General features: G+C 32.8%; 2 protein-coding genes and 1 pseudogene across 2 annotated transcripts; 1 reads left to right on the top strand and 2 right to left on the bottom strand.

Moving 5' to 3' along the window:
* The first annotated feature begins 6,817 nt into the window (after positions 1-6,817).
* On the top strand, positions 6,818-8,181 carry LOC108337802 (probable WRKY transcription factor 50). Its single transcript, XM_017574401.2, has 3 exons — positions 6,818-7,159; positions 7,312-7,453; positions 7,917-8,181. The coding sequence occupies exons 1-3, from the start codon at positions 6,934-6,936 to the stop codon at positions 8,038-8,040; spliced, it is 492 nt and encodes a 163-aa protein (XP_017429890.1). The 5' UTR covers positions 6,818-6,933; the 3' UTR covers positions 8,041-8,181.
* A 2,663-nt stretch (positions 8,182-10,844) lies between these two features.
* Positions 10,845-14,813, bottom strand: LOC108338434 (protein PLASTID MOVEMENT IMPAIRED 1-RELATED 2). Its single transcript, XM_017575312.2, has 3 exons — positions 14,680-14,813; positions 12,131-14,388; positions 10,845-12,035 (listed from the first exon to the last, which is right to left on the bottom strand). Exons 2-3 carry the CDS (start codon positions 14,317-14,319, stop codon positions 10,979-10,981), a joined length of 3,246 nt encoding a protein of 1,081 aa, XP_017430801.1. The 5' UTR covers positions 14,320-14,388; positions 14,680-14,813; the 3' UTR covers positions 10,845-10,978.
* A 3,753-nt stretch (positions 14,814-18,566) lies between these two features.
* On the bottom strand, positions 18,567-20,646 carry LOC108338560 (L-type lectin-domain containing receptor kinase IX.1-like; annotated as a pseudogene).
* Positions 20,647-27,226: the final 6,580 nt, after the last annotated feature.

The raw sequence follows: 27,226 nt of genomic DNA, 5'->3' as shown, positions 1-27,226 counted from the left end.
GCTACAGGCGTTCGTGCACCCGGATGATGTAGTAACTGGAATACTCTCATCAGCTGCCACCCGAGGTTAGTCCTATTCATCCAAAGTACCCCTAAGGATGGGACCTCCTGTCGTTTCCACACATTACCTACCCTCCTCTACGTGAGGACAAGTACCCACGAAACATCAGGATGAACTGCCAGAATTAGCATAACCGTAGTCATACTTTACAAATCTCAAATTCTCAAACCTGAGTCATTCCTCCCTGGAACGCTCGTACAAATCCACAACATTCCATTCATCTCATATTTTCTTCATCAATCATTATCAATCATCTCAAGTTTGTCTTTCATTACCAATCATTTCAATTTCCTCTTTGTTCAAAGATTATTAAGGACATCAGGTACCGAACGTTCAATCCTCCCTCAGAACGAGGACGAACACTTGGAACGAGACAAAGAGGTCTCTAGTTCCAGAATAGAATAAGACCGAGAGGGTTACTGTCAGTTTGAGAGAGAAACCGAGAGTACTAAATATAGCAAGGAACGAATGAACCGAACATTCATTACAAAGTGATTGAATTATATAAACTGACTCTTGATAACTCTGACCGAACGCTGAAAAGGCCTCGCTAAAGGCTACGACTCTATGCTAAAACCAATCGATACAGATACTTCAAGATATTCCAATAATAATACTTAGAAGAATTCTCATGAAGAAACCAAACGCTTATGAATGTTTAACTTATTTGATTTTACATCAAGAAATCCGAATGCCAGTAAATGACCGAGCACGGTAGAGAAGAAAAATTCTATTGAAGTTAAACGAACACTATTTTCATCAAGATAGACTATACAAGAAACGAGTACGAGCGCTTGGTGTAAGACCGAACACTACTCAGTATGAGCGCTTGGTGTAAGACCGAGCACTACTCAACTTATAATAAAAGGCTTGATAATTATTCTTATATATATTACTAGGATCGTGTTTTCGAATAACTACATATATAGATATTTAAATTTATAATAGGACAACAATACACAGCTATACTTGACCGAACGCTCAAGCATAGTGGTTTGAGATACAAACGCTCGTTCTCAAATAGGATTCTTTCCAAATGAAAGAATCCACCCCCAACCAACTTCACTAGAAAACCGATTACGAACGTATAATTTCTTAGGGAAACTCATATCAGGATCATTTATATTTACACTCATTTATTAACATATAGTTTCACCACTTATTACATTCATATCATAATCAACTTTCATACTTCATACAATCCATATCATATAAGTTTCATGTATTTCAAGCATCAGAACATGGCAACCATCATATATCATATAGTCAAATATCACAATAATCATACTTCATTTTAATTTAGTAACTCAACGAACGTTCATGCAATCCAATCACATCAGTCATCATGCATCAAAATCATTCAATCAACTAAACGAACGTTCAAACATTTCAACAACATACAAATTAAATTAAATAAGCTTCCCTTACCTCTAGTGTGAACGTACGTCCTTCAGACTAAAACTCAGTTCTCTGAACTACGATCCTTTCTACCCTCAACGCTCAACGACTCTTCGATCCAAAGTAAAACAACAGACCCAAACTCGATCAGAATGAAACTAAGGGCTAATGCAACCAGAACTTGGTTTACATGTTTACAAGAACGAACGGTTAAGACAAGAAAAACTTACCCGTTCAGAATTTGAAACCAATCGAATCAAACTAAAGCTTGGGACGCCGAAAGTGATCCTACGGTGCAGGAATAGTGATCGGAGGAGAGAAAGTGAGTATTTTCTCAGAGAGAAGATGAAGAAGACGTAGAGAGAAGGAGGAGAGAATGTGATTCTTCATAAATCTGGAAAAGAGGGTGCATGCAGAGAGTGAAATAGATTTTCTGAAAATTCAAGTTTTGTTCCACACGTCAGAACGAACGTCCCCTCTTCAGTCGACACCTGTTTTCCACTAACTGACATTCTGATCCTCTTCGCTTGACACCTGGCGTTTGTTATCTAAGTGTCGAGCCTCCCTCTCGACACGTGAATTCCACTAAACGACGTGCGTGGGTTTTACTGGTTCTGACACTAAATGCTATGTTATATTTAAAAATAATTGTAAAAATATTATAATAAATTAAAAATTTAAAAACTTGTGATATTTAATTAATACCGTGTCTAATATATTTAAATTGAAAATATTTTGGATTAAAAAATATTAATTTTGCTTGTTGAATGATCTATTTTAATCATTAAGTTTTCATCGAAAACAGTAGATTTTATATATAATTGTATAATTCAATTTATATGACTATATAAATTGATCAGCACAACTTTACAAAAAAGAAGTATTAATAAGGATGCTTCCCAGAAATAAGGTGCAGATATGTTTTGTTTTGATTAGATAAACTGACAATCACACTTACTTTCTTTTCTGTTCTCACTGAGATGAGAGGAAAGAAAAAAAATAAAATAAACGGTTACTTAAATTGACCAGAAAAAATATGTCTTTTATAAGTTAATTAATTTAAATTTTTGGTATACATATTTAAAAAATATAATCATTGTAATTTTAGTTCCTCAATTAATTTAGTCCATATTTTTTTAAACGGACAATAGTTTGTTACTTCATAATTCAAGTTTTATCTATTTCAATTATGCAATAAACCAATCAGTTAATTTGTTTCGAGTAATGTCTTTTCATAATTTTATTTACTATTTCATAATTTATTTAATATAAAATAAAATTATTTCATATTAAATAATTTGAGTCCTAAAATTAAATATTTAATGTCACATCCTCCCTTACACAAATCCTTGCATTACCAAACCTGTTAAAAATTGAACTACAAATTCACGATAAAATTTAAAATAATTTTTTAAACGTAGAATAAAATCACATATTAAAAACGACCAAAACTAAATTTACGATGAATAAAAACTGAACCATTTAAATTGTGAAACCAAAATTACCCAAAGGATTAAAAGTATATATAATGAATTGTTTTATATTAATTTTTTCTTTAATTGAGTAATACGTTTCCCTGATCTAAATAAACACTTTTAAGTTTTATTGTCATGTGGTCTCATGAATTAACATGTTGAATGTTGACGTAATGGGTGACGAATCACTTGATATCAAACACTTATAATATTAATTATTTTGAACTAAAGAAGATGAAGATTACCACTTGTTCTTTCAAACATGAAAGGTCGTGGAAGATACCTATGAACTTCCTAGAACTGTGTTTTTAAGATTTCTATTACCAGAATTTGGTATAAATTCATCTTCATTGTCATAACTTAATGTGCATCTAAAATAAAGTCAACGCAAACAGATTCTTGATACTAACTTGTAAGGCTGGGCATAGTTAATGTAATTGTACTGAATTTTAATTTATCTATACTTTTTTTATACTATAAAAACTAAACTATTTATACTAAAAACTAAATTATACCAGTTTTTAATTCAATTTAGAGAAACTGAATTTTTGTATTTGTAGTTCAATTAACTTTATAAACTGAACCATGAACACTAGTTATTAGTAAAGAATATGTCAACACATTTATTTTTTGTTGTTGTAACTGACCCTATAAGTTGGTTGACATTTTTTTGTGGTGATTCAATAATTATTTTCAATTATTATCTATACATTATGTATAAATTAAAAATTATATTATGTATACAAATGTATAAAGAGATATAATATTTTTATATATATTTTACATATTTTATTTAATCTTATAATTATAATTTTGAATTATTACTTACCTGACAATCTAATTTTCATCTAGTCTTTGATTTAGTTTTTTAACATGACAACATAAATTGTCCAATATTGATTATTTAATCATTATCCATTATATTTATTATTTAATCACATAATTATTATTTTAATTTTATTAAAAAATAAAAATTGACATGAAATTATTCTTGACCATAGATATTTTGAATATTTTGTATTATATGGTATCATAGTTAAAAATAAAAGCGTTATATATATATATATATATTCAAATTATTTAAAAATTAGTTTTATGATTAAACTAAATTATATATCCAATTTGTCTTTATAGTTTATGATATAAAACAAAATGAAAGATTCTGAGACAAATATAATTTAAAAGGTTAAATGTATTTTATATTTTGTAAGAATAATTTATTATTAAACTAAATATATTTTTTCTCTTGAGAGTTAGACGTAAGTTTTGAAGAAAGAAAATTAGGAAAAAGAATAAAAACATAAAGGAAAACCAAAAATAAATAAAATTTATTAGAATTATATGTTAATTTTAATTATTTGTTTATAGAAAATATTATAAAGTTATTTAAATTTATTTATATAATAAGGTTTGAAATAAATCTGAAGTATTTTTCGGAGGTTTAAGAGTAAACGTTTTAAATAAAACAAACTTCCAATAATCTATTCTTAAAATTACATTAATTTCTGATAAATGATTTTTTTAAATATGAATTTTTTTAATAAATAACATGTAAAAATAGAAATAATAATTTATATGATTGGTATAAAGTCTAAGAATATATAACTTATCTTAAAAACAAAAACAAAAGAATAATATTTAAAACTCAAAATAAAATATTTTCCGTAAAAGTGATGGAAAAGTAAGGAGTTTTATAAAACTGACTTACACTGATAACTTGAAAGGATTTGGTTATTAGTTAATTGGTATAACTACAGTTTTTTATAACTGACTATTAAACAATACAGTTTATATATTGTATATGTAGTTCAATTTTTTTTAGTTTATTAGAAATATAGTTAACTATAATTTATTATAGTTTAGGTACTTATGTCCAGCCCTACTAACTTGGGACACATGAATGTGAAAGCACATGCTAAAACACAAGCTTTTTGGATATATATATATATATATATATATATATATATATATATATATATATATATATATATATATATATATATATATATATATATATATATATATATATATATCATATGAATGTAATAATGATAAAAGAAAACACTTGCAAGTAGTTGATCCAAATAATATTGAATTTTGTTACTTGAAATAAGATTAAAGTTTTGTGGATGAAAAAATTGTTAGGGCAACAAAACAAAGTATTGTTTCCTCAAATATGGAAGAATACTTTACACTTTTTTCAAAGATTTTTCTATGGTATATCCATAGCAAGTATTGGAAACAAACATGATCGTATTACAAAAATTGAGACAATAAAAAACACACAAACTAATAATATATACAAGAGTGAAAGATAGAAGGCAAGAAAAATGTCTCAGTGTAACAAAAAAATAATAGAAAACAACAAAGGTAATGAAAGATAACTTTATGAGAAAAATCTGTCGGTTTCGTGAGAAATGTTTGACAAAAATATTAGATAACTTTATGTTTCTATTTATTTATTTTTAATTCATTTTTCTGTTCTCAATATCTACACTTTCTTTAAGCGTTTACTTTAATTTATCAATTTTTTTTTTCTTTCTCAAAACTTCGATTTAATATTTCTATGAATGTTAAGTTTTAGAAATATTTATAATTGAAAATCTATATGAAAGTGATAATTTTTTATTGTTAATAAAATGTGCTAATAGTCATAAAAGTGAAGTTTAATTCTTTTAATAATGAATTAAAAAATAAAGTTAATTACTTTATGTAAATGATCGTCATCATCCAAATTTGAAAATTCTTATTTTAAATAAAAAATATAAGTTATATATATTTTGTATTGAAGGGAAGACTTATAAACCCAGACAATATTATTAATCTCAGGTAAAAAGTTGAAACAGCTAAGAATGAAAACCAAAATTTTCTTGAAGTTAATTTGATACGTCTCATCCAAATCAATCGAAACCATTTTATAGCAGCTTGCTGTAAAGGAATATCATGATATATTAAAAAAACTATAAACATACATACTATATATATATATTTAATTGAAAATAATGCATGCACTGGCAGCAACATATAAACAGTGCAAAGAGTTTTCTTTCTAGTGACTAATTAAAATTTGTCTGATAATTTGAAACTTTTAAGAAAAGAAATTTTAACAGTGATTTCCTAACCTAATTTCTGTGTAAGAAAAACACTTTACATGGTAGATTTAAATTAATCTCTTGTTTAATAATTTTGCTACCAGGAAAGAGAGAAAAAGGAGTCAGACTTTCACTTTCACTCTCTATTTTCTTTGATTTTCACTTTTTTGGAGTAACCACTTAGCCCATTAATTAAAGTTTGAATGACACACTAAAGATAATCTAGAAGGAAGAGTTTGATTCCTCCACTTGCACAACGTAAAATAGTAACTTTTCGAAAACCCTATTTTGTGTAAACAACTTAACAATTTTATTATAATATATACACAAAAATGAAAGTGAGCTTGACACTTATGATTCTAAATATAATTTCAATTTCCCTTAAAACAAGATTTATATTCATTTATATTCTGGAAATTCGTCGTTATAGATATATATATAAGAAAAGAAAGGTCAAAAACATGAAGAACATACGTAACAGTGATGAAGTCAGTTTTGTAGTGGCTGTGATGAAAGTAGCGTCTTGTGGTTCGAAGAAACTTGCACAAGACCATACGAAAACATCATATCTTTTGACTTGGACTTGTACTGTTAAGCGTTAATTGGTCTAACAATCAATCAACATTACCATCTCTTGAAAGTCTTCCCCAAGTCATCCCAAGGTGTACCCCACTAATGCTTTGTCTTCTATTGATCACTATTCTTAGATATTCTTTTTCATCCACATCAATTGGTTTGTGCCATTGTTTTTTCTACTGCTTCTCATTACCTTTGAAACTTCCTAGATTTCTTGCTCCTAGGAAGCTACCATGAAGCAGCCTTTCAAATAAAACCATCACTGTGGCGTGTCTTTATATATTGTCTCCGCCGTGATCCTTTCTTTTCATATCGTTCAGTGTTGTGCCAAAATGACAGACAACAATCCAAAACCACCACCTGATACACCTGACAGTGATGATTTCTGCAACCAGTGGTCTTTTGAGCTCTCTGAGTACATGCAATTCGATGATAACCAATGGATGCATGACGATATTCCGTCTTTTTCTTCTGAGAATGTCTCCAACCAGGTTCATCAACCCAGTAATGTACGTGAGTTTGAAGGAGACGAAAGCTACTTTGAAGGGTCTTCTAGCAGTAAGCATATATAAACATATGTAGTAGTTCCTCATGAGACGAAAGTGTGCTTTGTTTTGTATACCTTGAGTATGTTTATTTAGCCATTTTTAAATATTAGTCTCCCTTTTGCTTATAGTTATTGACTGATGTGAACATGTGTGTAATTTTAGGAGAAACTGGTGGACGTGAGAATCGGCAAGTTGTTAGAGAGAGATTTGCATTCAAAACAATTTCAGAGATTGAAGTGCTAGACGATGGATACAGATGGAGGAAGTACGGAAAGAAAATGGTGAAGAACAATCCCAATCCAAGGTATGTATATATATGCTTATGATAGAATATGTTAACCTTAAACATTTTTCTACTAGTGTTCATAATATATATAAATAGTTAATTATCATGCTGCTAAATAAACGTAAACAACTGATGAAATATAGATTAACGAAACCGATGAGGGAAAAGATAAGCACATAAAATCACATACGTACTTGCATATAAGAGCTATAATTAGCATGTTTGGTTATGCTTCTACACCAAGTTTTATCATCTTGAAGCTACAGCTTCTGCATCATTCTAAGATTTTGACGTGAAAATTGAAGGGTAGGTGCATTCAGAAAGGTTTCTCACACGCACTCTAATGAACAAATATAGGTTGCAATACTACATAAAACATCAATAAGGAAGATGAAGATACAAATTTCTTAGGAAATATTTTGTTCTCATTTTTTATGTTTTTACTTTGTAGCATACTCATCATAAAAGTGTTTGATCACAGGAATTACTATAGATGTTCAGTGGATGGATGCTCTGTGAAGAAGAGAGTGGAGAGAGATAAGGATGACCCTAGGTGTGTAATAACAACCTACGAAGGAAACCACACACATCCAAGTTCTTCCTAGGTTGAATATGAATAAGTTTTGGCACTGTATAGAAGTTTTGTTGGCCACAGCTACTACTACTTTCTTATTAATGCTTGCTTGCCAAGTTTTGTCATGTGCATACATGTTTAATTTCACCTTATATATCGTTTACATGTTTGATTTCATGTTCTATAATATAATTAACTATGAATTTTAAATTGATTTTGAATTTAAGCCACTTTTAAGTAGCTTTCTGTGATGAATAACAATCTGCACTTTTAGAATGAAAACATCAAACACAAAGCTCGTCACTTCCATGAGTTCATTTAAAATCTATTTTTTTCAAATGATCGTTCAAACACAACACTGTTGGTAATAGCTCAACCTGGCAGATTAATCGACCTTCTAAAGATCTTATAATATACGTTTCTGTTGTTATCTATACAGAAATTTCTGACAGGTGCTATGTTGTCTCATCAAGATTAATTCAGGTAAGATTAATGAAAATGAAAAAAAAAAGAGTAAGATGGATCAGTGTCTTTCAATTAAACGATAACAATGAACGTGAGAGGATTAACAATAAGAGTGTGTAAAGAGCTTGTAGCGGTAGGAAGACTCATCTGACTTGTCGTTTATTAAGAAGTCTATCGAACTTTGGTTTCATTCTATCAACGGTTCAGCAGCAGAAATTCACGGTACACTACGGACAAATCCAATTGCGAGTGGAAAACATAGAATTTCTTATCGTAACTAAACACAAGTCGATAAATACAATAAATAAAACGTGTGATTCATCTGAAAATGACATTTTCCCTTATGTAGTAAGTTTAAGTTTAACTCAACTGATTAAATAAAGTGAGGTTTGTCTCATCTTTAAGTTTGAACATGGAAATTTAGGAGCTCTCGATATCAAATCTCAACTAAAATAAACTTTTATGGTTTTAACACCATTTTAAGACACAGAGTTCAAGTTTAACTCAAAAAATTTATTACACTTATATATATTATAATTTGATTTTATCTTTTATATGATATATGATCTTTAACACATCTTTCATATTAAAATAATTTAGAATGCTCGATAAAGAGTAATACAATAGACCCATTTAAATTACTATATCTCTAATATTATATCAAGGTATGCGCCTAACTCAAAGTAAGAGAAATCTCACCTTACTAAGTGAATTTAGTCTATTAGATTTAAAAACCTACTACCTTCCTATAAATTTATAGTTATAGTAAGAGTCTATCTTAGTCAAGATTTGAACTTATTTTAATTTTCATGCTTGAAGAAAGGAACATTTAATGTTATAATTGTGTACAAAAGATTTAAATTAACTAAAAATAATATCAATTTACAATAAATATATATATATATATATATATATATATATATATATATATATATATATATATAATATGAGTTTGTAAGAGAAAACAAATTTTATATTATTAAACTAATTTTATAAAATTGAATTAAGCTTAAACACATTATCCTAATATACACTAAAAGATTATCTACCCAAGACCTAATACATACTAAAGTGTTCTCAAACATTTCTTTACTTTGTGTTAAAAGCGGTTTATGTGAAAATTTGCCTGCAAAGCAAATTTTGTATTTTAAAATTATATATCATAATTTAATTATATAATTATAGGTAATTCTATACTAATGAACACAATACATCTAAACAAATCTTTTACAAAAGTTATTGTAAAATAAAATTTACACTTATATATATATATATATATATATATATATATATATATATATATATATATATATAATATTTCTCCATACAAACTCTTATTGTTAACAAGACATGAGACTGTAAAAAACATCATAAATGAAGAACTTATCAAGCATTTAAGGCTTATGCTTATCCTCCTACTTAATTAGTATAGCATCATATCAGTTTTTGCCCCCTTTAGTATCCTAATAAGGCCATTTTAAGAATTAGCACCCCTCCCCTACCTTACAGATTAGAAAAGAATGCTCAAAATCCTTAGTAGGCCCAAATTAAGAAGTTTCTTTGTTCGAGACAGGCCACTTAAACAACTGAAGTGGAAAAGGTTAATGCCCTCTTACCTTCTTGATCAGTCATGGAATAGGGAAAAATTATAATGGTATAACTTTATAACAAAGGAAAAACGTGAGTAAAATGAATAGCATGATAGAGAGAAAGATTGAATTATGAAAAAGTTTGCAGAAAGTATATCCTCCAATCAGGTAAAGTCTATTGGGATAGGCCATCATATCAGGTCGGTGAGTCAAACTTGTTTCCACTCACGGAGGGTCATGTAAGTAGATTTTCCATTCAATTTTCAAAGAACAAAATTTGTGATAAATTAAGGTTGATTAAATTTCTTAGAGAATACTAATAGTAAAAGAAAATAAGATTAAATGAATTAAGTTTCTCGTACAAGATAAAAATAACATGCAATAGTTAAAATGAGTTGAGAAATTTTCTATAATTTGTGTATTACTTTTTTATCCAGTGTCTTTTCTAATAATAATTGTTCAGAAACTTATTCAAATAGTTACTACAACCTAATCAGCTTCTGGAATACCATGTTCCCGACATACCCACCCGAGTGATTTTGCAGTCACCTTAATACCTGCTCATATGTTTTTATGGTCAAGACTCAACTGGCAATTGTGGTTAAGAATTTGTTTTAAGGAACAAGTTCACCATGACAATTGAAAAGTGAAGACACAATAATTTAGACGTAAACTCAGTTACGTTTTATTAATTGCAAATAGTTTTAGCAGTTGCGTGGTGCAAACAAAACAGCCAAACTGTGTACAGTGTTTAATTTTGTGTATACATCACCAAGGGTGATTGGAGGAAGAAAGAATTAAAAATTTGTGCATGCTGACTGGTATAACTTCTTGACAGTGTAGTATAATAACTATATAGATTGAGAAATTTAAAAAAAAATTAATAAAATTGCACGTAAAAAATGATCTGACAGTTCAACTTGGGAAGATGATATCAGGGTTCCGGATGTGTACATTTTCAGCAAGCAGCTCTTTACTATTATTAACACAAGAAATGCTCCAGAGCGTGTCCTCATTCAGCAACTTCTTGGTACACAGCGGAGATGACAAAACAATTGCTTTTGATGTTGAAGTTGAATGTTTGACAGTACTAGCCATGCCACTGGCAAGCAACCACCGGATCCCAGACTGTTGCTGAGTTACAGTACCCCAATGTTGCTTGCTTCCGGATTTGGTAAGGACACCTGAAAGATGAATCTCTCTGATTTTGAATCCAAATCGAGGTGATTCATTTTCGGTATTTGAATCTTCAAAAAACTTGCCACTTATTTCATTTAGTAAGGTCTCATTCTCCATTCCCTTTTCTTTTCTTTCCAGAAAATTGCTGTCATCTTGCTGCATTACATGTATGTTAACCCTTTCCACCTGAGTCAAAACCAGCATTGGAGCACCAACTGGTTCATAATTTCGTAGAGGATTCCTAAGCTGGATCATATAAGCCACCGTTAGGTGGTTCCCCAAGAGTCCATGCTTTCTGCCAAATGTTTTTACCTGGTCCATGGCATTTTTCAACCCTCGATCATGCAGTAACTCTGTGATTTTAGAATGGTGTACTTGTAAGATCTTCAAAATTTGTTCTGAATTCTGATCTCCTTCAATAATGCCAGAATCCAATCTCAACCATTGATCTAATGTTACTGACAGACCCATCAATCCATGATCATCATGACCAATTTCTCCACCATCTTCTAGTTGCATTTTATCACCTCTTTCTGATGTGGGAAACCATTTCCAGTTGGCTCTTCTGCTACCGATGAAAGGCGTCTTTGCATGTTGGGGATGCATATAAGATGGTGCCTCCTCGTACAACATGCCAGACTGCACTCTCAACCCTTCTATCAAAAGGGATTCAATCTTATCAACAGTCATAGGAGCTATTGCTTCTAGAGATACAATGTCCAAGCTCATGTCTTCATCTGTCAAATAGTTACAATGAAATTCATCAAAGGAATCGTGCTGCCATGTCCTCTGCCTGAAACAGAATTAAGAAAGGAGATCTTTAGAAAAATTCAAATACTTCAAACTAAAGAGTTTTTCACTAGTAATGTGACAAACACAGTTGCTTACCTTCCAGGAGTCCCTTTGTTGGTTATGGCTTCCCACGAAATATGCTCAATGGATTTTCCAGTGATATCTTGCAAAGGCAACAATTTATAGATATGATGACACAGCTCTTCAACTCCATCAGATGCCACATGCTGCAGTATATCCAGTATATCATTACCCATTTCTGCAGGTAGAACAACAGGATTAGAAGCCTGAGTGATGAGGTTACCACAATTCTTAGCATTTTTGAAAAGGGAAGGACTCATGGACCTTAAGAAGCCTCCACCCATAATTTGAACAAATGAACCAAGTCCCTGTCCAATTGAAGGTAACATGCATGATTCTTCATTGGGTAGTTCAATTGGACTTCCAAACCCACCAGAACAAGTTCCCGGAGAATTTTCAAAGTCCCTCTCATTTAAACCCCAGAGTTGCATCAATGAATCTGTCTCCAGGTCTTCCAAAATTTTGGCCTTTCTTCTCTGCATTAACAACTGATTCTCCCTGGCATGCTCCTCTTCAGCAGCTTGAATAAATAAAGACAAATCAGAATCCACAGTACAATCATCGTAGCTATGTCCAAGCGTCTCTGTCTTCAATTCCTCTTCGTCTGCATTGAAATCAAAAGTGAAGTTACCTGAAGCTAGAGCCTCCTTTTCAAACTGTATTAAAAGCTTCTCTCTGGGAGAATGTGGATCCCCGTCACGACTTGAGCCAAATGAACCACTCTCTATGGCCAGCATGTTCAAGAAATCATTTGCAATAGATTCGGTGATAGAATCCAAGCTACTTGATTTTTTTGCCATTCTATGTGATTTATAATTTGATTTAACATTAGGGTAGTGCTCTTGGACAAGAAATTCTGATGTCTCAGGAAGTATATCTACATCCTTGATGCAAGTTAAACTGAGACACGAACTACTGCATTTATGTTTGCTGTCACCTGCCACAGTTCCATTTACACAACTAGTGTATATGTCATCCATTGAATCAAAACTTGTGTTCTTGTCAACAGATATGTCATCATCCTTAATAATATCATCTACATTAATGATTTCAACTGTTGACAAATCAACTGTTTGATTTCCTGCCTGATCAGTTTTCAAGGGATCCCCTTCCAATGTTTCTACTTGTTCTATAATGGAAAATTCAGTGTCATCAGCTTCAAAATTTGATTCTTGAGGTGACTTTGATTCTAGGACATGAGATTTAAGTGGTTCAAAATGTTCCGAGTCTGCCTGTACTGAATCATGGATGTTCTCCTCATCAAGTTTTTGATAAAGGAAACTGATTGATTTGGAAAGACTTGAGCCAGAATTCATCAATGCTTCCCGGGATAAAATCGCATCATCAGAATGAAAAGGGCCTGGACCAAAATTCATACTTGTGCTGCTTCGCCTGCCTGGCTTCATATTAATAAGGTTGAGAACATTCAAATTATCACCACCAAATTGCGTTAACTCATCCTTCACTATTTGATAGCTGAAACTAACATTTAGGCTAGCTCCCACAGCTTTTCCTGCCAACCTAAAACTTGTGCTCCATTTCCCTGAACTTCTATCACCCCCTAACTCTGCCAAAGTCAGAGGTAAAAGTCTAGTGAGATCCACCTGATGGCTCCCTATTTCATGTTCTGGTGCCCCCACAATGAAGGCATAGATCAAGAACCGCTTAGACTCATACTTGAGAGAATGACCAGAGACAGCGCGGCTAAAATAAACAGAACATCCATGACTCATAGTTTCATTGAACTCCACAACACCCTGGATAACCCTTGAGGGGCGAGTCTGCAAAATGTTGTTCTTTCTTTTCCAAACCACACACAGCCTAATGCTATCAAAACTCAAAGGCAGACCCTCAATTGAGTGAACATGAAGGTTAAAGCAACATTTGATCTTTTGATCACCAATATGGGTCAAAGCTTTCAAGGGCTTCTTCCAATTCCACGCGGAAGACAGCTTCTTGTCCTTTGACAACAGATCATCCTTCAGAAATCCCGGGGTTAAGGAAACTTGAGATTTCGACAACCGGGTTTTTCCCGCAGATTTGGATCGATTATGAACAGAGGAAAAGGAAGGCCTAGAAGGAGCATAGAGGGCTTTGCTTATTTCTTGAATGTCTTGCAGTAGGAGATGACCATTATTCCAATTAAGGTCTCCATCATCAACATTAGCATCTTGGTTTCCACACTCAAACATAGATTTCATCATTATGCTGGCATTACAATTGAACAGCAGTAAAACCAAGCAATTCTGAACATTGCATCATATCTCTTATCTCTAACAAAGCAGATAAAATAAAAACATAAGCTCGTTAGTGAGAAAGGAAAGAAAAAAACATCACAGGTAAAAAGGGGGAACAAAAAACATCATCCTATTCATCTTCATACAGCTCCTTTCAAAAGTTAAGTTCTTCAACAAGTAGATTAAAATACAGAAAACAAGAATTTTGAAGAAACCCCAATTGCTATTCCGTAAAATAGCTTACAAAGATCACATGATTGGAAGATGGGCTTCCAAGCAAAGAAGAAAAGCATAGGGAAAAAAGCACTTGGAAAGGAAAAGACTCACATGTAAAGAGAATACAGAGGCGTTGCAGTGAAGAAGATTGTGTGTCTTCGAATGCGGGCTTTGTCTGTAATAAGAGGAAAATGAAGGTGAAAACGTAGTTAATGAAAGGAGAAATATGATTTGACTTGTCGTTAGTTTAGTTTCGCTTGTTTCATATCTACCAGCTCAGCCGGTGGGGTAGGTGAACATTTTCATATTCTATTCTAAAATGACTGCTATATATTAAGATTTTTTACATATATTAAGAAAAAATAAAACAATATTTTATTTGAATAATTTTTATAAATAATTTCATAATTTTAGTAAAAAAATATTTTATATCTTACAAATACAAGTAGTCATTACATTCTAAATTTTCATTATTAAATTAGTTATCCTTACCTTTTCCTTTTTAGGTTTACTTTTTTATCTCGTTGTTTACTGTTTTATCTGTTCATATTCTTTTATTGTTTTAGAAAGTATTTATCTGGCTTTTTATATATCAATTTCTATCTTTGAATAATTTAATATAATTAATTTGATACGACGGTATGAAAAAACAGTAAATAATCTAAACATCAATTAAACGATAAAATAATGTAATACAACATGTACAATACATAGAGAATTGTTTTGTTAGACTTTTACCTATAAGTTTTATAAATTTATTAGTATTTACAAGTGATCAAATAAGTTGACCTATCCTCATTGCTTCGCCAAAAATACGTATATAAAGGAAAAAATATATAAAAAAACAAAAACAAAAAAGTGGATTTGCAGTTAACTTGTTAAATGTTTTAATTTTAACTTTATATTTAATAAATATGTACTAGCAAATTAAATATTTATATAAATTTTTTGAACAATAAATAATTTAAAAATTAAATAAGCATTGATGATATACTTATATAACATATATAATATGAAAATAAATACTAATTTTTTCTTTAAAAGATATGTTAGTGGTTGACTTCTTAACTTTTTTTTTAAAACAACACAAATCTAACTATCTTTTTCTTAAAACAAAAATTAAAATAAAAAACGAATTCATTACTAACATCAGCCCACCTTAAAAATAATCGATCCAACTTGTTTACTATCTTTATCAACTTTCTTACTCATGATAAAATGAATTCTATCATTCTCTTTTTCTTTTTTGTCAAATGACATTTACTTTCTCTTATTTTTTTTAACACTAGCACTCAATCATTCGATATGTTTCTTTCTATTTAACTCTCTCATTCCATATAAATATTTACATATATAATACTCCACAGTAGATATAAAATAGATAATTTTAATATAAAACTCTAAAGGTTATTGTTCATCGTTATGAATACAAATCAGAATAATTTTATTTGGCTTTATCTCAAAAATACACATGAGTAATATTACATTAATCTATGAAAAATACAAAACATAAGACACAAATAGAAAAACAAGACACATGCCAACATCTTAATAACACATTGAAAAACACATTTCAAAATAAAAAAAAATCATTCTCTTTAAGTAAATTATTAAAAAATTCATTCGCCCTTCCTGTGCAATAAACTTAAAATGTCATTTTCTCTTATGGAGTTCTTGATCTCTCTATTCGTGGTTTTTTCTTTTATCTACATTTTTACCGATTTTGATTTTGTTGGAAGTCTCACGTCGACTAGAGATAAGGCCAATTCATACTTTATAAGTAGGTGCAAACCTCACTCTACAAGCCATTTTTGTGGAGTTGAGTTAGGCTTAAAGTCCACTTCTAACAGATTTGTATTGGTATGAGTATGGGAACAAGGATGAGTCAAGTATACACATATTTATTTATGTCTTCATATCTTATTGAAAAAATCGAATAGTATCCAAACTCAGATAATATAGAAATTTCCTTTCAAAACAAGGACAAATTTGTACAATACTACAACTCCATCACTATGGCTTTGGTTTTTCCTTCTCTTCTTCTCCCTTCTTTTTCTCTTCATCTTCCCACTCATCTCTAATTCATTTATAAAAAAAATTCATCAAATTTGACATACTTTTTGTTGTTTCTTTTATCGACGAAAAAAAATTTGTTAATAATGAGAATTATAAATTATCAATAAATTTTAGGACATATAATTATCAAAAACTTTTACACGAATTGATTAAAACTCAAAGTGAAAAGTTTGACTCTATTTTACCGATGAAAAATTTCATTGGTAATAAGAATTATAAATTATTGATTGAATTTAACGAGAGAAATATTTCTCACTAATACAAATTTTAATTTTTTTGACAACTTTATTATCAACTAATATTTTTATTGATATTGAAATTTTAAAATTTGTTAATAAAATTCATTGATAAATTTGATTTTATTAATGAATTTGTTTTAATTGATACAATTTTGTTGATATTTGTGAATGTTTATGGAAAATTTGACTAATGCAATTCAATTGATAAGTTTTACATTGATTTTTAAACAATGCAAAAAAGAAAAATATTACAATACCATATTACAACAACTATGACTTGAATTGATATAATATATGTTTTTGTAAGCAAAATTTTATTAGATTTGAAAGCATATTACAAGGCTGCCTAAGAGAATCAATGTAATGTAACATCAAATCAACCAAAAATTGGCTTTCACATGAGACATTACATGAGTGAAATGCTTGTGATAACCAACATGTTGGGTGTTTGTTCTCCCTATGTAGTGTGAACTTTGGTTCTATTGTAAGTTTGATAAAAGTGTTGCCTTTGGGTTGTGCGTGGTTTTCCTTTGTACCTTCCTTGTATGTTTTATATTGACATGAAATTCATAGTAATCTAGTTGATCAAACATTACTCCTCGTATTGAGAAATTTGGAACATAAATACATTCATTAGATTGGTCATTCCGGTAATATTTACGGATCCGGTGACTTATTCCGTATTGTACATTTCGGTAAATACTTCTCTCAAATTTTGATCTCCAAATCATACATTTCGGTTCTTACACCTTCTGGATTCAGTAATCTAGTATTCACTGTCAGATCTGAGACAACGTTTCAAAGTAACCAATCCAGTTAACAACTATTTTTACTAAAATACCTGATTTGGATAGTATCACTGAGGGGTTAAAATGGAAAAGGGAAAACGTTGGAGGTATAGGAAAAAGAAGTGGGGTGTAGAAAGAAGTCCCCAAGATAATAAGTGAGTTAGATAAAATTGACAGGAAAGTGGGCCAGATGACGAGAAAGCAAGTGAGAGAATATAGCTCTTTGCTGAACTAAAAAATATACGTTTGAGGCAAGAATTAGTAGCTGGACAAGAATAAGAGCTAAAGTACACTACAATTAAATTAAAAGTTTAATTTATATAAAGATTGATGTTGGAGTAAATTAAATCATATGTCAATCAACATCGACCATCACTACACCTGTAAATCCAGATTCAGTAGCTTTTCCAGATCGCCAAGGCTGCAAAGTCGATGTTCCAGCTTGGGCTCTACGTCAATGGCCGCACCGGCTCATTTGTCGTCGTGATGAAGCTTTGCGACATGATGAATGTGGCGGCACCGAACAACGAGCTCGTAGAGTTACGTTCGATTATGTCGCTTCAACAGTGGTTGTCGCTATTCGAGGTGGATCTGCTACTGTGCAGGTGCGCTGTGAATCGATGGATCTGGTCACGGTGATGGAGTTTCTGCTGTTTGATGATGAGAGGTCGAGGATAATCTCTGCAGTCTATTCCGGATTACTCAATCCGGTAAGTTAGTTCTATTAGGAAATTTTTTAATTTAAAGAGGATAGTAAAAGAATAGATAAAATTGTAAAGATGAGAGTAAAGATGGGGATAAGAATTAGATAAAAATATCATATACGTAACTATAACAATATCGATGAGATGGTCAAATTTAAAAAGTCACCATAAAACATAAATGAGGTAGAAGAGAAAAACAAAATTGGTTCTTCATGTTTTAATTTTGCATTTAGATTTTGTACACTTTGTAAATTTACAACAAAAGCTTTATTATATGAGCATTTGATTTTACAACTTGCTCCTCTGAACTAACTCTTCTCGATGACATTCTCCTTAGGAGGAGTGATTCTTGAGCATCTGAAAATTTGAAATGGGAGGATTTATGCTTTTCTGGATGACGATTCAAAGGGATCGGGTTGCCCATTATTAGAGAATTTTGCAGAAAACATAGGCAATGGCACTGCTTGTTTAAGAACATTTATAACCTGTTCTGAGGTTGGCCTTTCCTTGTGGTCTTGGAGGGTACACCATATTCCTACATTGAGCAAGCATTTCATTTCATATATGTCAAAATCCATCTTCAATTCCTCATCAGCAGCATTCAAAATATTCCCATCCACGTAATGTTTCCATACCCATTTCGCCAAAGGCACATGATTATCTTCGCCATCCTGGTAAGTCCTCCTTCCACATGCTATCTCCAAAGCCAAAACCCCAAAACTGTACATGTCTGATTCTTTGCTAACCCTCCCTTCCTTTATATATTCTGGAGCTAGGTACCCATATGTCCCCACCACCTTTGTCCTCTGAGTCCTCAATCTTGGATCCACCAACCTTGCTATCCCAAAGTCACCAATCTTTGTGTTGAAATCTGTGTCCAACAAAACATTAGCTGATTTTATGTCCCTATGAAGAACACTTTGCTCCGCGTCTTCATGAAGATAACGAAGTGCTCTAGCCACACCTAATGCTATCTTGTATCTCACATCCCATGTCAAACTTCTTCTGTTGCCAAACAGATGATTGTCAAGGCTTCCATTGCTCATGTACTCAAAAACCAGTAATAACTCTTCTTTCTCTTGGCACCACCCCATGAATTGCACAAGGTTTCTATGTATAAGACGACTTATAATGTTCACCTCGTTTCTAAATATTCTCTCAGAATCTTCAACATCAGAAAAAATCCTTTTCACAGCAACCACGCGCCCTGAATCTCCCAGAAACCCTTTGTAAACTTGTCCAGAGCCTCCTTCTCCCAGTCTTCTATCATCTGCAAACCCGTTCGTGGCTGCAACTATTTCCTCATAACCAAACCTTCTAGGCATAACATCTCTATCTAAACCAAAACCATCCTCTGTTCTTCTCCTTTTGATAATCAACCAAGAAATACTAATAACCACAAGCACAAAAACAACAGAACAAATGACTAATAACTACTATCTTGACCTGAACCTTGCATTTGGTTGCGATGGCACTGTCCACTCCATGCGTAGAATTAAGATCTAGGTTTGAACTGAACTCCCAGGAATGGATCACGTTTTTCTCAGTGGACGATCCAGTTGAACCCGAAAACCCAACATTGACCCACTCCGGCAAAATTGCCCGCAGGTCAATCTTGTACGAAAGATAACCGCTAGGAGTAGAAGAAGATTTAGTTCCATCAAAGGACCACGAAACAGCCAGGAGTTGGGCAGAAGCATTGTAAGTTATCAACGCATGCACCATCTTCCCTAAGTTGTTTTCAATATCAAACTTGCTATAATTGAGAGATGCCACAGAGTTATTGTTGATCCCTACGTGTTGCATTGGTGGGTCTAACTCGTTTATAAAAGTGTCAAATTCGACAGCAATGATGTTATTTTGGGTGGCATCGTATAGGCCGAGAAAGGAGCCATCGGCGGTCGGTATCTGGTATAAAAGGGGTGCCAAGAAGAAGGCAAAGCCATCACCGTATTTGGCTACTGTTGTGTCGATAGTGAATGAAAAACGAGTTGAAAAATCAGTGGCAAGTCCATCAGAAGAGTCTTTTAGGCGTAGAGGCTGGCCATAAATGGCTCTTCCATTTCCATTCTCGATGATTGGGTTGAGCACAACAGATCCGTCCTCAACCTTGGCCACGCCGGCGTATGCAACGATGCTTGCATTTTTAGTGTCGTTAAAGTTAGTTATGGTGAAGGAAAGTGGTCGAGCCAAGTTTATTGGAAGGATACAGATGACGAGGAACAGAAGAAAAGCTTTCGAGTAGTGGAAATTTTCGATGGTTGGCAACATGGTTTATTACCACTGAGTCTAAGCTTGAGATAATGGCAAGACATAACATTGGATAGTTTATATGCCCGTACCATAAATTATAATAGCACGTTTTGTGAACCCCTAAACAAAGACTTTTTATTATCTTCTTAATGTGACCGGATCAAAAATTTAATTAGTGAAGTTGCTTGGAGTTCAGAAAAAAATTGCAGGGTCAAGAATAATATTATCATAATCATGCAAGTTTTTCTTGACAATATATACTATTATATCATGAGTATATGTATTTATATTTATTTGACTTAAAATAATTATGAAAAAGTAAAGTTTTGTAGTTTTTTTAAAAAAGAAAATATAAAATAAGAAAAAATAGTGTGAAATGAATTAAAAAAAAGTGTCAAATATATATATTTTTTACATTACTTATCTCTTTCTTATATTACTTATCTATACAGCTTCATAGATGGTCTTGCAGGCATGAGCGCCCTATTGTATGTCTTTTTTTGTCTCACTCTTAAAATCATGTGCATGCATAACTCTTAAATTCTGTCAGATTTTTTTGTTTTTTAATTTTATTTGTAGGGCTGTCACAGATCTGTAGTTAGAAAAGAGAGATCAATAAGGTAATGAAGGAAAGACAAGATAGGATATTTGGATGCTTTGAGCTCTTCACAATTCAAGAGCAAGTTTTTTCTTTTTTTTTAATTATTTTGAACTGGACAGCATTATGTTTATGACAATGAAATGCAGATGAAGGAAAACAAAGAAATGAAGTGTGTAGTGTATCTGTCGGCGTAACTGATATGGAGTTGACATTAAGGACTTGCGTGGGCTAAGAGTATAGAAGTTCTTGTCAAATGTCTATGCTCATAATTGTTTGCTTTAAATATTGTATTTCTCGGAACATGGCTTCCTTTGGCGTTAACTCATCCTTACACAAATATAATGTAAAAAAATTTAATCAAGGATTTTATCAATGGTCACTTTTTTCAAATTGGTTTTTTATTATTTTTAATTAGATTTTTATTTTTAAAAAATTGAAACTATTTGATTCTTGTCGTTAGTTTCATAGAGATGTCATACCCGAGTGGTTTTTTTAAAATATTTTTTTTAATTATTTTTATATTTTTAAAAGTTTTTTAGAAAAATAAAAAAATTGTCATATGTCAAACTGACATTATGTCATGTGACAATGACATAACACTGATAGTAGCACATGTTATTGTCATGTCACGTCTCATTGTATTAATCTCAATTTAGTTCATGTATTTTTATTTTATTTCGATTTAGTTTTTTTTTAAATTAAACAATTTTGTCCCTCTTCAACTTCAAACAAAATTTAATTTGTATATAAAAAAAGTCATTGAGTGAAAGGTGGGACCTCTAAGCCCTTGGATGGTGGTAATTTTATACTAAATTGCGGTTGGGTGCTAAGGTCTCTTTTAACCTAACCATAGAAGAGAAAGAAATGCTAAAGGGTATGACTGAGTAAGAAGCGATGGATTCCTTTACTAGCTTAGAGTTTAGGCAACACTATTGAGCACCAAGGTTTCCATAGTTGTTGATAAAGTCGAGGTCGAGCGATTAAGGAAGGAGTTGTCTAAGGCCCAAGTCAACTTGGAACTAGCTTTGAAGGCCAATGGTGAGTTGGATGACAAGTTGAAAGCTTTGAAGGCCTATGATCTCTTATCCTTGTTAGACAAAGTTTTCTTTGGCCATTCCTTGTATCTAAAGGAGGCATCGGTCAAGTAGAAAGAAATCTTCGACCTATTATCCTTGGTATAGAAGTGTGACCGGTCAACTGGGTTCACTACTATCTTAAACAACTCATTCTTAAATTTCTTGAATGAATGAGAATAAGCACTAACAAACACGTACTCAACCTGCCCATTAACAACAACCACGTGATAGGATCACTTAACCTGGTAAGGTAAAAATGAAGAAAACACTCAGGAGAATGTGACAAGTTAAGGGCTTGAGAACCAACCTAAAATGTTGAAGACAACCCCAATTATTTGAATGAAGTTGAGTTGGTGTAACATTAAGAAGAAGGATACTCATGATGAACTCGTTAAAAGGTAGTTAGATGTGAAGTTGAGTGAAGAAAGATATGTACATATAAAAAAATCTTTCTCACACCCCTCTTAACAATGATAGACATTGTCGATGACATTGTTAACTCTTTCACAAGCGTACCAAATCGTATAAGTAATATACCAGAAAGATCAAATATCATTTTCTAAGAGACTCGTGTAACATCAAACGATTGTATAATTTCTTAACTAATCGAGACTAAAGAATGATTCCATTAAATGAGTCTTAGGTGCAAATAAAATAAACATGATGCATAAATAGTAAAATGAACTTTTGTAGCTAAAACACTTGGAAATGGAATTAGATTCGAAATGATATAAAATGGTATTGTTGGAGTAAGATTTCACCTACTTCACTTTCATGCATGTTAAAAACACTTCTTCTTCATTAATATGCTAATGTCAACCTACTAGTTTACTCAAAACCCAATCCCTTGGTATAAAGAGCATAGACTTCCTCATTAGATTTCAATCCGTTGAAAACCCTAAAAAGTAACTCCGCATTAAGAAATAAGATTTACGACAACTAAAGGTCCAAGCTCCATTCCTAGATACAATTTCCTTTAGATAGCTTATTCCAAGTCTAGGTTCATAAGATATTTTCTAATGTCAAACAAACCAAAAATCAAGTTATGAGTGGTCAAACCATAACAAGCATTAAGTAAAGGAACAAGACTACTAGTATTCATTGAAAGAAGCAATATATATATTCAAAGCATATTCATGTACATGAAATTTCTTTGGTTACATCTTTTCCCAACAAAAAATGGAGTTAGCTCTCCATTATCATGGAGAGCTCAAGCTTACAATGGAAGAAATGGAAGAAAGTGGAGACCCAAAGAAGAAGAAAGGAGAGCTCTCACACACCCAAGCTAGTCTCTAGGTGCTCTAAGAAGTTGTTTTTTGTGTTCAGCCTCCAAAAGATACATTCCTATTTGCATGTTAGCAATAAATAGGTTAAAACTCTCACATAAGCAAAAGTCGCGCTCAGCGCCCAGACAAGAGGGCGTCCAAGCGCCAACTTTGCGAATTGAATGACGCTCAACGCTTTGGATGGGGCGCTTGGGCGCGAGATTTCTGAAGCAAATGGCACTCAGCGCCTTGGCTAGGGCACCCAGGGACCAACTTTGAGCATCAAATGGTGCTCAGAGCCTAGAAAAGGGGCGCCTAGGTGTAGTCTTTGCGAGGCAAATGGCGCTCAGGGCACTTGGAGGGGCGCCCAGGCGTGATCTTGGACTTCATGAGCTCATGCTTTTGATGTTCCTGGTGCTTTTCCTAGGTTCCATCGCCTTGATTTGGTTTAGGTTCTTCCAAAGCACATAATTAGCCTACAACATAATGGAATTAGTGATGATATCTCCTAACTGTAACCTAACTATAATTATTTACAAAAGTAAGATAAAAGAGAGAATTAAGCAAGTTTCAAGCTAAAAGGGAGCTGATTTTGTTTCTAAAATGAACATCGAATAATGGTAAGAATTACTGTTATCAAACTACCCCAAACTTAGAACTTTGTTTGTCTTCAAGCAAAATGTAACTTGGCCTAGAAAACAAATCAATTGTAGTGGTCTAGCAACTCAAGAAAGTACCTTCAATCAAAACAAAGAATTCAATCATACTTGCTCAACATGGTAAGAACGATCATGAGATAATGAGGCTTTAGCGAAACAAGCTTCAACTATGGTGCTCATAGAACAAAGACTATAAGACAAATGCACAAGGTTTATGAGGGATCAACAACACATGGCAAAATGTTTTCCTTAAATGCATGGAACCTTTTCTTACCAAAGAAAGTGTCTCACTCAAGCTCACTGGTGTATAAGGATGTGTGTCTTTGACTCTACCATCACAATGTCACACAAATTAACTTTGCCCTTCGTTTCAACCAAAATAAACACATTCACATGCAAGATAAAATCATAAGGACTTTCATGGCTTGAATTGTGGCTAGGCTAAGAAGAAAATTTGGTTTTTCTAGATACAAAGTACCTTGAGTTAAGAGAGCAGACAATTCAAAACATGATAACTTAAATCTCTTTTTTGCTTCAAATCAAATGTAACCAATTCCCAACTCATCATCTAGCTTTCATTCATTAAACTCTTTTTCTTGGTTTTGTTCTTCTTTCTTCTTTTTCTTTTCTTTCTTCATCTTGTTTCTTTTTGTTTTTCTCAATGCTCCTCTATAGCATGATTTTCCCAACTACCCCAAAATTAAATCATTCTCCTATACCAGAAATAAATGCTCTACTCAACTCAAGGTAAGGAGGTCAAGGATTTTTCATTGAGCTTGTTTGGCTCAAAATGTAGAAAAGAGAGAAGAAAAGATGGTCTTGATCATTTGTACCAAGCAAGTGAGTAATTCAAAAGAAGAAACTCAGGCAAAATCAATTGTGATCCAAAGTGATGACAGTTAACAAAACAAGACAATCTGGAGCACAACATCTGAAAGGTTTGCTCAAGGTTCCAAAAATTGTTAAACATAATGTCATGCACATTAACCACAAGAAAAACCAAGCATATATCCAAACACATGAGAGCAACCACAATATAAGCTTAACAAGCTTAACCAACATCATCTCAATTTTTTTTAAAGAAAATCAAATGGATAGTGAGCAAGCACAAAAGATTTACATTCAAAGTATGCATATCATATGACTAACTCAGATCACCAAACCAATTGCAAAAAAAGTATCCACTAGGCTAGTTATAACACAAAAACTAAGGATTTAAATCTAAACTAGGAATTAATGCAAAAAGTTTAAAAACAAAATTGAAACAAAACAAGGAAAATTTATGATCCTATGCAGCTTATGATACACTATCATCACTCCCATCAGAATTGTCGTCTTCTTAAGCTTTGAAAGAAGCACCACCTACCTAATTAGAGTAGGCCTGGTCCCTAAGCCATGCTACTCGAGTGTCAAACTCTTCAGGTGTCATGTAGTGAAGGTCAGGAGAAGCATAATAAAGGTGCTTGATCATCTTGGCGGTAGCTAGATCGCTTCTGTGTAATGCCTCAAGTTTGGCATCCAATAAGGCCATCTTCATCTCCATCATCTGGTATGGATCAGTTGAAGGTTGAACTAGTTGAACTGATTGAGGACGACGATGGATCTTGGGAGGTTGAGGTGGTGGGATAAGGAGACCTTCTTCATCAAGCAAGTAGTACTGAGTATAGTAAGCCAAGTCAATTCTCTTGCGAGATCTCTCAAATGGGGAGCTGAAATGTCAACCCCTACCAATTGGCATATATGAGTGATCAGAGATGGATGCCCAAGAGGGGATTTGACACTTGTAACATGGGCAAACATGTTTATTTCACTCGCAATGATCTGGCCTACATTGATGGATAGGCCTGAAAGGATGTAATATAAGATAATGGCACGAACAGTGGTGATGTCAGAGACATGTGAGCATGGCGAGAGGTTGGCATGTATAAAAGACATCCAAAGCTTGCTCAACGGGGTGAGAAAGGATCTCTTGATGTGAAGAGGTTGGTCTTGCCTGTTCCTTTGAAATTTTCACCCTAGAATGCATATAGTCCTTTCAACCTCCCCAAAATCGACATCACCTTCCAAAAGTTTGGCATGTTGGCATGGTGCATTTCCCCCTTCCCACACAGTGTTCAAAAATGCATTGAGGGTTACCACATCATAAGGAATGTGTTTGCCCCGCACGTAGCTCATGAATGGTTCAATGTCATCAGAATAAATCTGTGTGTTGGCATAGAATTCTTTGACCACCACAATGTTGGCAGGGGTTGGATAGGTGGCCAACTTATTCCAATGCCTCCTTACGAGTTCGTCCTCAAATTCAGTCACTTCTTGAGATGAGAGAGTGACTTTTCGCTCCATTAACAAATGCCAGTTTTGAATCACCTCAAAATTTGTTTGATGTTTCTTAGAGAGGAACTTGTGGGAGTGCATCTTTTCTTTCCTCTTCTAGCCTATCTCAGTGTTGGCAACAATGGTTTTGATTCTTTTGGAACTGGAGGAAGAAGTCATATCTGCACACAAAAATTGAACCCAACAACAACATTTGAGTGTCAATCAATGAGGACAAGAATTTTAACACTTCATCATTATGGATGCATGCATGAAGGCTCAAAGGTTATCAAATAACAAGGTGTTTTTGCAGGTAAATCATGAAAAACCAGACAAAATAGTGAGCATCAGCACGGTAGGCCAATCTGGTATGGCCCGTTGGTGCCTGGGCACCCCTCAATAGAGGGCACTGAGCGTAGCTAAGGCAGAAGCACATGGTATCACACTCAAGCTCAAAGCACATAGTCAGCTCCTAACGCGTTGGCGCCTAGACGCCCTGCAACATAGGGCGTTAGGGTGCGATCGAGTCAGTGTTGACAATGCAATTGAATGACATTAAGCATACAAACTACAATTTAAAGGGATTTGCATAAAATAGACAATAACTACAAGAAAACTTACTCAATTAACAAAAACATCAACTAAAGCACTAAAAGAACAAAAGATTGGATAAAGGAATGCCTA

The sequence above is a fragment of the Vigna angularis genome, chromosome 7 (assembly GCF_016808095.1).
Source record: "Vigna angularis cultivar LongXiaoDou No.4 chromosome 7, ASM1680809v1, whole genome shotgun sequence".
NCBI classification, from domain to species: Eukaryota; Viridiplantae; Streptophyta; class Magnoliopsida; order Fabales; family Fabaceae; genus Vigna; species Vigna angularis.
This window is presented reverse-complemented; position numbering and strand designations above follow the sequence as displayed.

Bases quoted from the DNA above. Each gene is read 5' to 3' on its own strand.
- LOC108337802 (XM_017574401.2), top strand. From the start codon at position 6,934: ATGACAGACAACAATCCAAAACCACCACCTGATACACCTGACAGTGAT. The intron at 7,160-7,311 runs GTAAGCATATAT...GTGTAATTTTAG, and splicing joins CTTTGAAGGGTCTTCTAGCA to GAGAAACTGGTGGACGTGAG. The intron at 7,454-7,916 runs GTATGTATATAT...GTTTGATCACAG, and splicing joins AAGAACAATCCCAATCCAAG to GAATTACTATAGATGTTCAG.
- LOC108338434 (XM_017575312.2), bottom strand. From the start codon at position 14,319: ATGATGAAATCTATGTTTGAGTGTGGAAACCAAGATGCTAATGTTGAT. The intron at 12,036-12,130 runs GTAAGCAACTGT...ATTCTGTTTCAG, and splicing joins AACAAAGGGACTCCTGGAAG to GCAGAGGACATGGCAGCACG.